Below are 12,465 nucleotides of genomic sequence, written 5' to 3'. Positions count from 1 at the left end.
GCAAAAACTACCTGGAATAAAGGTGCATGACCTGAACTACATGCAGCAGATAGCTGTCATACATAAATGCCCATCAAATGCTCTTATGAGGTGTCACTGGAGAGAGGAATTTTAAGGGAGAGATTTGAGATTTGCAGAAACAAGATCTTTTCTCCATCCCCTAGAAGCCATCACTTTTCCTCTCCTGTCTGTGTTCAAGGGATTCAGTTTCTGTCCCAGCCTGACCAACCACACAATGAGGTTGTTGGTTTTCATACTTACTGCCTTTCTTAGCATCAATATCCAGTCTCCAGAAGAGGGGGGGTTTCTGGTTCTTATGAGCTTCTCTGACTTCCAGAGGTCCAGCCCCAGTTATGCTGAAGTCTGAATATGCTGCTTCTCTCTTGGAGTTAGGAATGAGCCAGTGGTTGACCTGCCTTGAGGATGGACTCTGGTCACTCCCTGAAGCCTACTGCAAAGTGGAATGTGATGCTCCTCATGCGGTGGCCAATGCCAAGCTACTGGTCCCACAGTGCCTGCAGGGGAACCATGATGTGGGTTCAGTATGTCGCTATAAGTGTAAACCTGGATACCACGTGGCAGAGAACGTGGTGGGCAAACCTAAGAAGTAAGTCTATGATGCGTCTTCTTCCACTGTTCTGCCATGTTTCCTTCCTCTACTTTTCTAACACTAGTAAGGTCATTGAAAGGAGAAGAGGTCACTGTATGTTGACAACATTGCAGAGCTGATTTGGCTGGTGGGGTAGGAAGAAGGCAGAGCAGTTTGCTCTGATCATGAATGTGCCATTGCTTGAAACATGAGAGACATTCCCTTAGTTTATTTCGAAGGAGGTGGGAACAAGATATAAGCTGCCATTGCGCACACACGTACATTAGATGCTTTAACCTGAAGTATGTGAGTTGTCCTGCAAGCCTCAATGTACTTTTCACTTGCTGAAAATTAAGCATGTGTGTGGAAGTCTTTGTAAACTCTCAGGACTTAAACTGGTGATAAGCTAATGATGTAATAAGATGCTGGAAGACCTTTTGCTGTCTTTCATATAAGTGATAAAACGTAGATCATGAGACTGAGGGTTATGAGAACAAATGGCAATATTTTGTAAGAGTTAACATTTTACCCCCTTCATGTGTTGGCTAAATTTAATCTCAGCATTTATATTTCAATTGGGGAAGATTTTCCTAATGCTTTGGGGAAAAAATCCTGGTGATTTACTAGCATTGTGCTCAGCCAATGTGATATTGGGGGTAAAGCAGTATTTTGTGCATTTTGGAATGAAATAAATGATAACTGGGCATTCAGATCTTTTCAGGTAGCTTTTCCTTCCTTCTTCTCTCATCATTATCCCTTTCCTGGGATTAGCCTTTTATTTCCAAGAAGGCACATCTGAGAGGCTGGCAGGATAGAATAGGAGACACCTTGGTGGGACTAAGGAATAATTGGTACCTCGGCCCCTCAACAGAGATCAAGGGAGCTATGAGACAGCCCCGCCAATCCAGTCCCCCCAGTAAACTTTCATGGAGATGTTAGCCCGTCCACTTCCTCTCCCCATTCAAAGACTACATGGGCCAACGGCGACCATGAAAGAGGAAGAGAAGGCGGGGGAATCTGGAAGAGAAAATGAACTGGAGTGAGTTAGCAGACTGAGGGCTGGAAACACTTCAGAAAGATCATAGCAGTCAAAGCAGGACAGACTAACCCAAGAGCATCAAGGTTTAGCAGGGCACTGGGCCATTGTATATTTGTGGTGGGTGCATAGGTATGGGGCTCTCACTTCTAGTGCCCACATCTGACCCCCTTCCAGATAAAAGGCAAACACACATGCAGCTTTTGGAGCCATAAAGCCAGGTAAAGAAAACACAGGCTGTCTCATGTCATTTCCACCTCTAGGGCCCCTGATGAAGATTTACAGCCCAGGTTGCCTAGGCTGTTTGGAGAGAGGGGAGGAAAGCAGCAGAAGTTCTACAAGCTGGCATTGCTTTCTTTTAATTTACCAGCAAAGCCTCTCTGCTTCTCCCCTATTCTTTGTGAAGCCATAAGTCTCCTACCGTGGGGAGATGAGGTGGACTTTGGAGTAATTTATCACTGTTCCTGTACACTGCACCTAGTACTTCAAAATCTGGCCACTCCAATACACCACTGGATCCTGGCCAGACTTCTGCATGCACAGTCCTGGAGCTCGGCTGATGCTCATGCCTTCCCATCAAACGCAGCCCTTGCTGGCCTCAGATGTCTCCCCTGCCTCCTTTACCCATTAGACATTGGATTGCCCAGTTGGAGAAGGAATCTTTGACTCTGATTTTCCTGGCTTCCTTGTTAATCCTCAAGAAATGCTGCTAACCCAGATCAGAAGAAATTGGGGGGTCTGGAAATTTCAAGTTGCTACAAGGTATTTTTTTAAAAGCCTCTCCCTTCCCTTCTCCATGCCTTAATATAAATTTTGTACTTCATGGGCACCAGTGCAGTGGTCCACATACCACCTTCTATCCTGGGGTCAGGCCAGGACAGCTCTGTTTGAAGTTCCCCAGCATGGGCACTAGTGGTGGAGTGAGCCTCTAGCACAAGTTGAGTTATGATTTTAGCTCTGAAGGTTGTGCAGTGGTGTAGTGGGACAGGGAGAGAGAGCGAAAGGTGGCAGGGATGAACAGAGAGGTTAGCAAGGGAACTCAGTTGTGCCAATCGTCCTAGACGATTCTACCACTCTTGAAGATGATCTCTGTGCTCCATGACAAATCTCTGCTCCTCTTCTCTCCCTAGTTTGGTTGGTCAATGCAACAGACAGGTCAACTCCTGTGGGGAGGCAGTGCACGGTGCACCAGGAGCTCATGCTGGAGCCATTCTAGTACCGTGTCAATGCAAGGAGTCCCAATGAACATGACAGGGCTGCAAGACATAGTGTGTGCTGTGCAAACTGGAAGTTCCTGAGACGTGGCCCTCCCCATGCTTAGCCTCTCTCCCCAGGCCTTGCATGGCTTTAGGTAAAAGCCCTCCACTGCAGTTTGGAAGAGCAACAGTGATTTGCAGTGACTGGATCAGTTATACCCAGGTGTCTGGTGAGTGAGTAAGAACTAGCATGTATCTAGGATGATCCTGTTTTTTAAAGGCTTTTGCTCTGTGCTTGAGGCCTTGCCTGTAGCAGTGAGTCCTTGTACTGCCAGTTTGTATTGCCATAGTGGCACCAGCTTAACCTCCAATGTTGCTTGATATGGCAGTGTAAGAAAGGGCTGTTTTGTTCTGATTTACCTCGTGTAACTCATCAGCTAAATTACACCCTGCACGCCAGGCAATTCGGTAAGGGGAAACAGATTTGCCACATGAGGATCTGGACCTTCATCACAGATCGGTGCCTCCTAGCATATGCCTTTGCTTGCCTTTAAGCAAATGGAAGAGCGGGTGGAGCAAAGCATTCAAACTCGCCCAAGAGGAGGCAAGGGCTGGTGGGGGAAGTCTTCAAAAGGCAGTGAGCATCACTCCAGCAGAAATGGTGGGCAACCAAGAAAATGAAATTAGCAGTGCTCTGAAGCCGTGGATGTCCACAATGGCATCCAGGATTGTTTCTCCCCACCACTCTTCCAAACAAGTCTTACGTTGTTTCACCTCCCATCTGTCATTTCAAGCCTACTACTAGCAGAATGACTTTCTAGCATCATTTGCTACGCAGAGGCTCACACTGTGAGAGTCTGTGATCCCGTAACCAGCAGTGTGGTGCCATATTGAGGGACCTGTAAATCCCATCACCTTCCTGCACCTGCCTCCCCCCTTCTGGGTTATCTATTTGAAGCCTATATTCAACAGAGCAGGAATCCTCTGTCACTCTTATAAGGGCACTAGAGTAAAGCTAATGAAGATGACATCCAGTCCTTTCACTCTCCCCTCAGTTATGGTGGTGGGGCCTGGATGGGGTCACCTTTGTGTTCCAGGCTGTGTGACCATGCACCAAACTGGCCAGGATAGTAACAACGAGGCACTCGTCTGCACCATGCAATAAGGGACAGCCAGGTTGTCCCAAGCAATAACTGCATCAGCTCGGAACAAGAGGGAACTTAGTACCTTCGCCCCAGGGATTTCTCTAACCCAGGGCTGCACAGCACAGGAGATGTTAAATCTCCCTCTGTGTACTTGTGGCATGCTATAAACTTTGTAACACGGTGCCTGGAGCCCTGCCTGCTGGCACAGGGAATGGGAGAGGGCAGAGGGAAACATCTGAGGCAGGCTGTCTAGTAAAAAAGGACAGGCGTGCATTACAGAGGAAAGAAAGGTCTCATTAAGGATGGAGGCCTGCAGTCAGCACTCACGCAAGTAAAACTCATCAGCGCTGTCAAAACTTGTGTATTGAAGGCATTCAGCAGCAGCGAGGGTCACAGTGACATGTCCTCTTCAGGAGAGCAGTCCCCAGCTAGCCCAGTACATCATGGGCTTTTTATGCCTTTATGTAAAAGATGTGGTATATATATCGCTGCCAGGGACAGGAGACTGAAGCGGGTGGGCTCTGCTTCTGGACTTTTTCTTCCTTTCTTTTTCATCATTTTTTGGCAAGTATTTTGTGCTTGGACTGTTTTAGCAACACAAGATGATATTGGTCTGCTCTGGTATGACAATTCCTCTGCTAGAACGAGATTGACAGATTTGGCCAGAGTACAAAGAGGAGCTTCAGAAATAGCTGGGACCAGGCCAGCAGGATTTACTAGTGGAGGCTCATTTGACTGAGCTAAGTATGTAGCTGCTGGCTGTGGGACAAAGCAACTCAGTGCATGTACCCGCAGGGTCTGGGGGGCAAAGAGAGCAAGGGGCACCACAGGGGTCAGTAAGTAAGATCAGCGGGAGAAACAAGCAGCAAGTGCAGAAAAAAAGAGTCCGGGACTCCTCAATCAGTATGATCTCCCCCGACAGGTAAGGAAAGACCTCGAGCGAGGCAGGTAAACCTGGGCTGTACCAGGGAATGGCCATCAGGAAACTTGTCTGCAGTGGGGGGCAGGATGGCATGGGAAAGTCTTGTGCACAGGGGATTGGGAATCAAGCTGCGTCCCAGGGAGCTGCCTTGAGATGACCACTCGTGCCTCTGCAGGTTGTCTAAGAGATCAAGGGGAGGCAGCACTCATGTAGGGTGCTCCACCAAACGTCACACAATCTTCCTTGTGCTGCTGGCCTCACAGGCCATGCTCTTATTGTCAGCAGTGCAGCAAGGCAGGTAGCCCCCAGCTCGGCTCCCGCAAAGACGGGATCTGAACAGAGGAGCTCTTTCTTCTGGCTGGCTAGAGCCAGAGTCCAGCACATCTCGTGGGCAGCACGGTGCACTGCAGTCAGGCCCCATGGCAAGTGTGCTGGGCTGAGCAGGGCTGTGCTCGAATGCATTGTGTGCATGGCTGACCTCGGCAAGTCTCTCCCTCCAGCAAGAGAAGTGTATGTTTAATCTGAAGCGCAAATGGATGTTTTAGGGAAAGCTAAGGGGCTGAGGTTTGTGTGCCAGTGCCCTGAAGGCCCCACTGGATGCCACCTTCAGGGATCAAAGAAAATAAGAGCAAACCTGTATGTCCTCCCCTGCTGACCCATAGAAATCATCTGCTTAAGATTCTCTTACAGTTGATCTCCAAGGAGAAAGGGCTGATCCCCTCTCCCATTCATCTCATTTCTCCTCCTGACCAACTAGATGCCCTCCTTGCCATTTGATGGAGTGGCCTTTGGCTCTTCACTGGGGGAAGAGGCTTTGAGTTGGACAGCCAGTGCATCCTGGCTTCATGATAATGTGCCTTCCAGATAATGTGAAGTGGTTGTAGGACTTTGAAGCTAGTGATCAGAGTGCTGCATGGGAGGTCACGAGGCTCAGAGGGGCCACAGGCAGCCTCGTGGGAGGGCTAGGGTATCTGTACCCACTGCACAGAGGGGCCCCACGTCCTCTCAGCATTGCAGAGCCCTTCCCTTAAGGACTCTGTAGGTCCTGAGACTGTAGGGCCAAGTGGTGACTGGGAGTTGCATGCAGTGCCCTTCTGGGGCTGCCGCCCAGTCTTGCCGGTGTGTTTCTCCAGGAAGTTCCTGAAGATCCAGTGCTTGGAAAGTGGCCTGTGGGAAGAAGGGCACTGCGTTCCTGTGGTGTGTGATCCACCTCCCCCGGTCTTTGAGGGGATGTACAACTGTACCCAAGGCTTTGAGTTGGACAGCCAGTGCATCCTGAGCTGCGAGCCACAGAGTGAGAGGGTGAGTGACCTCGGGGAGGGACAGAGATTGGCCAAGCACTGTGCTTCTGAGCATATGAAAACGGGTCACAGCACTACAGAGAAGGGGGCATGGATCACCAAGATGTGACCTTGAAGAACAGTTGAAGAACAGGGCCCTGATGCTCTTTGAAATCTAAAGGAAGCAAAAACATTTACTTTGCAAATATTTCTTCCAACTATATGCACAGTTGTGCTCCTGGGAGCAAATGCTGGCTTCATGATAATGTGCCTTCCAGATAATGTGAAGTGGTTGTAGGACTTTGAAGCTAGTGATCAGAGTGCTGCATGGGAGGTCACGAGGCTCGGAGGGGCCACAGGCAGCCTCGTGGGAGGGCTGGGGTGTCTGTACCCACTGCACAGAGGGGCCCCACGTCCTCTCAGCATTGCAGAGCAGCTGAGTGCCCCTGAGCAGTGGTTACCCTACAAACCCTGGAGCTCTTTCCACTCTCGCTCACTGCTTTTGGGCAATGACTGCGACTGTGTGGATACTAGCACTGGCATGGGGTGCACACCCAGCTGGGGATGCTCTCTCTGTCCCTGGTAGCATTTCCAAAAGACAGCATTTGTCCTGTCAGTAAGCCTGCTTGTCTTTAATGAAAAGGGTAGGAAATGAAAGGCAGAGGGCTTCCAGCAGGCTTTGAGAGCAGCTGCTAATGTGTTTGCGTGGGATGATTGGCAACATTGCTGCAGCAGACTTGCTGACAAGGGGCTTGCCTGGGGATGGAGGCTGCTGCCTGCCAGGCTCTTCCACCAAAGGTTTGCATCCGGCCTGCTGGAAAGGTCTTGTCGAAAGAAGCACAGTGAATTCCCTCTGGTGGGATCCAACAGCAGCTGGAAAACAATTTGCTTTCTGGTCAATAGTACAAAGTATCCTTAGACTGGACCAGATGGCCACAACCCAGTTGCTCCGGAGAATTTTGCTCTGGACTTCACAGGCAGAAGAGGGTTATTTTTCTTTCTATTACCCTCTGGAGCTGAGCAGCTGGTGTGAAAATATCACTAGTAGCCAGGTCGGGGTGAGCCCTGCAGCTGGCTTGTAGTAAAGAGGACTGCTCTCTCTTCACTTTCCAGGTTCCCATCCTTTGTACTAAGGACGGCTTATGGACAGAAGAGTTCAAACTGTGCAAGAACTTGCAGGGGAACTGCCCGCCACCTCCAGAGCTGAATTTTGTGGAGTACAAGTGCGAACAGGGGCATGGAATAGGTGAGAACAGATGAAAACAAAACAAGAACTGAAACATTGTGGAGTCCTGATCAAAACCCATTTTCTCTCCTTGGAACAGGCTCTTTGTTGACTCAGTCATGTCTCGCTCCCCAGAGAACTAGCTGCAAGGTCATGATGATTATTCTTGCTGTAGCAATCTCCCCTAAATTTGTGACAGAATTCTGTTTGCTCTTCTGTCCTCTCTGTGACCACAGACAGCTGGGTGGCATTAGCTACGTACGTATACTGATTGTATTCATGGACAAACTAAAGCCCAGCTAAAGCTGGCTTCAGTGCAAGGATCTGTACTTTTAGAAGAAGCTAGGCAAACCCACGCCTTTACAGTAATTTTACCTTCCTCTGACCCTGCACCCCTACAATGTCTCTCCACTTATTATTATTGCTGACACTTGCAGGGTTAATGTGACAGGTCCTAGATGAATGCTGGAGTGACAATCACATGTAACAGGGCACTTTCACCAGATGAGGGACCGCGCCATGTGTTTCTTGGGTTTTAGTACCTCTATGTTTTTAGGAAAAGCTGCAATTCTCAGTCATAATCATTACGTCTCAGTTGGTATCCTGCTGGACTAGACTCTTGAGCAAAACCTGCACCACGGAAGCAAACACAATGATCATCTGCATCTGATCAAAACTGACTGAGGCAAGTTTAAGGACAGGGCCTGCCAAGTTTAAGCCTCGGAGAGATCTAATGTGAGGTTGGAGTTAGGACTGGGACCCACCTGGTTTTTCAGAGTGCTTTTTGCATTTTTTCCCTGCATGACTTTATTAGTTTTTAAGTTCTTAAGACCCTTTACCCTTAGCTATAAAGAGCCAGGCGTTATGGAATTGACTTAGGTTACAGTAGGGCCAGTTAAGCTTGTATTATTTCTTGATGACGAAGGCTCTGGGCTGAGCTGTTTTCCTGCTGTTCTCAGAATAATGGAAATGATGGATAAACCTGTTGTTCAAGTATTCAGACATCTTGGAAGGTGCCAACATTGTTTCAGAAAACTAATTACCATATCATTATTTCCAGCTAAGAGCTTAATGCAAGAAGAACCAATAGGTTACGTTCCAGCAGGAGCAGCTTCTGGGTCATAGGAAGGCAGTGGGAGTTCAGCTTGGTAGGAAAACTATGAAAGGAGCTCCCTAACATACCAACGAACATCCCATAACATCAGGGCACTTTTATTTTCATGCTGGATCTGATGTCCTGCTATTTGAGCTTTGATCCATCTCTTAGGTCATGTTTGATTTTCTGCTCAGCTGGGAGAGGGTAATTGGTTGACCAAAACAGGTCTTACAGTCTCTGCAGTAATTCAGGATTTGGGGAGAGATTTGTCATCCCGGACTGGGATGGAAAGGATCTGCTTTACCACTGCTTCTGCCCTCAGTGAAGAGCCTCACCAGACATTTGCATCTGGTGCCCTCCTTTAAAACATAGTTGCCTGGTTCCTCAGGGCTGTTTCTCTCCTCCTGCAGGTGCTGTGTGCATACCTTCCTGTATTATCCCCCCCAGTGATCCAGTCATACTGCCCGAAAATGTCACTGCTGAGACTATGGATCACCGTCTGCAGCCGACTAGAGTCCAGGTAAAAGGGGAGGTGCCGTTTCTCTTACAGGGCATTCGCTAGCAACGTTTTGATTCTCTGGTTCTGGCTTTCCCATGCCTGCCTTGGGCAAACGTAGGGAAGAGGCCTCAGAATATTTCTCATGTGACAACATTAGTCTTGCCTCCTCTTTCTACAGTGGTTTTCAGAGAAATGCCCTTTGCTTTGGGTGAAGAGGGGTAAAAGTTGAAGAGGGAAGCAGCATAAATATACGTGGAGTTTGACTGTCTCTCTCCAAGGAATTGCAGAGGTTGCGTGCTGTGGAGATAGCTGCTAGTTGCTCATTCTGGCCACCTCTGCCTGAATGTCCACAAGGAGACGAGGCTGAGCTCCCACAGCCAGGGAGAAAGCCTTGCAGGATGTGCAAGTACTGAACTTAGGCCAGATGAGCACCATCTGTATGGCCAAGAGGGAAACTATCCCCTGAAATAATTGGTGCATATGGCAGCGGGTCCTTCATCAGAGACCTTTTGTTCTTGGAAATGTTAGCCATAGTGTAGCATCTGTATGGCTTTTGGCTCTGAGAGTCAAATTTCTTACCTTTTCCCAGTGAAATCCCTTACTTAATGGCACTTTCCTTTACCCATTTTGAGCCCTTCTGGGTAAATCCACTTGGCAGTGATGAGGTAGCTGGGTGGCAAAGCCAAGAGGGAGTCTGGAGCTCTATGCTGAGATACCGTGTGTCTCATGAATGTCCTCCTGGCCTGCAATTTTCCACACCAAATCTTCTTCTTAAGCTAAAATAATTTATTTCACTTTCAACAAAAACGGTATGGTCTTTCTTAAGGATAGGAGGGCTGAGAAATATTCACATTTCTGCCCTTTTAAAGACTAATATATTTGGATATTCAAGCTCTCATTTCCCCAATTTCTGGCAAGCTCTGGCGAAGGTCTTTGCACTGTCTGTGCACACCTCCTCAATTACATTTCTGTCAATAGACCTTCAGCATGGTCAGTGGAAGCTCTCACCAGTCTCTCTGCATATGCCTGCTTTAGCGGAGGCCACAGGGCTTCAAGATAACTCTCGGTAAGCATGCAGCTCCCCTGATCCAATTTATAACTAGATCCCAGTGCCAAGATCCTCGTCCATCCCCACGAGTTCTTTGTTTTCTGTCCCTCCTAGATGATACTGCAGAGCTTCCTGCTCTCCTATCCCTATACCTATTCAACAAAAACTACCAGCTCTCATCTGAGTTCTCAAGGATAGCAGGATATTGCAAAGAATGAAATTAAATGCAGGAATCCCACTGATTTTTCAGGACATAGTGTGTGCCTGAATCTGCTACACTGTTGTTACTGTCAGCCAGTGTGCTAAGAGGATTGAGTTTGGGAAAAAAAGCCACCCTTGACACTTGGCACAGTGAGAGTTCTGGTCCCCAATTACCTGGCAGTTGAAATGCAGCCCCAAGCAAGCATCTCCCTGCTAAGAAGGAGGCAAGGCACTGTCAGCTGTAAGGTGTCTCTTGCTGCCAGGACCCACTGACCTGCTGATTGCCTCCCGCTTCTGGAACTGGGAGCTTTTTCCTCCCTATCTCTTACTCATTTTGTAGGCAAAACAGCTCAAATAGCTCAAATACTTTGGATCTTAACTGCACAACTCTCCCAAAAAGCAGCTCCACCAGGGTAATATTTCTTAAAATAAAAATGAGATGCATAACGAAGGAGGCGGAACAAAGAAAAGCAAACAATCTTCCTAGGAGCCAGTGCTCCCATCCAAACACTTTCCCCTCCTCCTGGGAACCCACAGGAGGCCCAGAATTACCAGTGCTTCGTGCCTGTTGATACTACTATATGTCATATTGAATCAGACCCACACAGATCACTGTCTAGGGGTGAGGATGCCCGTGGCATGTGGGATTGTTAAGCACGAGCGTTGGAAGGAGGCCATAAATTTGAGGGATCAGATGGTTTGGCCCGGCAGGGCGGTGGTGTTCAGCTTTCCTTTCACCACTGCTGTGGGCTCTCGTGCAAGGAAAGAATTTTGCAGAGAGGAGGAAAGGAGGAGGAGGGAGGAAGGCATTATTTTAAGAAATGGCACTCCTCCTTGCCAGGAGCTCTCCCTGGAACATCTTATTTTCATCTCTTCCTCAGCTTCTTCCTCTACTCCTCTGACTTTTGCTTCTCTAATCCTCGTTGCTCGTGCAGCGTTGGCTGTCTGGGCTTGCCATATCTGGGTCTGCTGTGCTTCTGAGGTAACAGGAAGAAGATGAGGCAAACTAGAGCTTATGCTGGCCCTCCTCACAGGAAGCTGTACAGACCACTCTGGGAGAACCATTCAGAGTCCTGTTTTGCTTTCAACACTGTTTCGTTGTGTGCTGCACCCAAACAGGTTTGCTCTCTGCCTTAATTTCCCGACCTGCAATATGAGTGTTTTAAACTGCCATTCAAGTCACACAGCAACCATACATGAAACATCCTAACAGAGTTACAATACAAACAGCCTTAAGGCTGCTTGGGAACTGGCTAGCTCAGCCAGCATCCTGGGCCTCTGTCCCATCTGATCATGGCTTCCCCTGGGTTGCCTTTACTGTGTTGTAAGGTGCTGTTAGTCCAGGCTTGCTCCTGGCAACTGGTCAGGCTGACACAGAGACTGCTCATAGAGACTGACTGCAGCAGGAAGAAGCTGAAAAATGTAACCAAAATGCAAGGGGTCTGGGTGAACAAGGATCTCATATGTCTCTTGATGTCTGCAAGAGTGTTAGAAAAGCAACATCCTTGCTATCAGCATGCCTTCTGGCCACCTTCCATCATCAGCAAACACGGGCACATCAAGCAGATGATAACCCAGCCAGCCAGCTTGTTGCTGCCTCACCCTTCACCTGGCTAAATGTGTAACTTGCTGAGCCACATCATTGCCTCAGCAGCTGTCAACTGAACACACCGCTAACGGCACCCCTTGAGTTCAGACCTCCCACTGGCTGGAGAGAGCTCCCCCATCCCTGGCTGGCACGATTCCTGGGGATGCTGAAGCTGGGCTGCCTTCCACTGTACATTTCAAATGTGAGACTAGGGAAAATATACGTGCCCTTCTGTACGATTCCTGTACTGTGAAGGGCATCCTAGGACACTTTCACAGGCCAACCATCATTTTATGGGGCCTCAGATTTCAAAGTCTGCCTGAAGTTTACAAGGAGGAAATTGTATGTGTGGTGGGTTTTTTTCTTCCCTCTGTATAATCATGTGTGCTCTTAACAATATCCCTTCAGAATTCATGGGATGGAGCATTCCATTTAGATGAAACCAAGCCCTTCATATCTTACTCTTGTATCTAGCTGGTCGCAACAGCTGACTTAATGCTTTGTAAATACCAGAGAGAACCTCATCCGCACATACGAACATGAGTCTGGTGTATCCGCTTCAGATTGGGTCCAGGGAGGTTAGTGCCCCAGTGTCCTTTGGAGAACTTGGTTCTCAGAGCCTGAGCAGGAATCAAGGAAC

At 48.4% G+C, this 12,465-nt stretch overlaps 1 protein-coding gene across 1 annotated transcript in view; it reads left to right on the top strand.

The window, feature by feature from the left end:
• PAPPA2 (pappalysin 2) overlaps nt 1-12,465 on the top strand; it is a 113,307-nt gene that overhangs the window by 78,309 nt on the left and 22,533 nt on the right. The window contains exons 16-19 of the mRNA XM_062580916.1: nt 394-607; nt 6,022-6,190; nt 7,282-7,414; nt 8,900-9,009. Coding sequence (XP_062436900.1) covers nt 394-607; nt 6,022-6,190; nt 7,282-7,414; nt 8,900-9,009 — 626 coding nt within the window. The remainder of the gene's footprint in view (nt 1-393; nt 608-6,021; nt 6,191-7,281; nt 7,415-8,899; nt 9,010-12,465) is intronic.

Source organism: Rhea pennata, chromosome 8 (assembly GCF_028389875.1).
Source record: "Rhea pennata isolate bPtePen1 chromosome 8, bPtePen1.pri, whole genome shotgun sequence".
Taxonomy (NCBI): domain Eukaryota; kingdom Metazoa; phylum Chordata; class Aves; order Rheiformes; family Rheidae; genus Rhea; species Rhea pennata.
The sequence above is the reverse complement of the archived record's forward strand: the minus strand, read 5'-3'. Positions and strand labels throughout refer to the sequence as shown.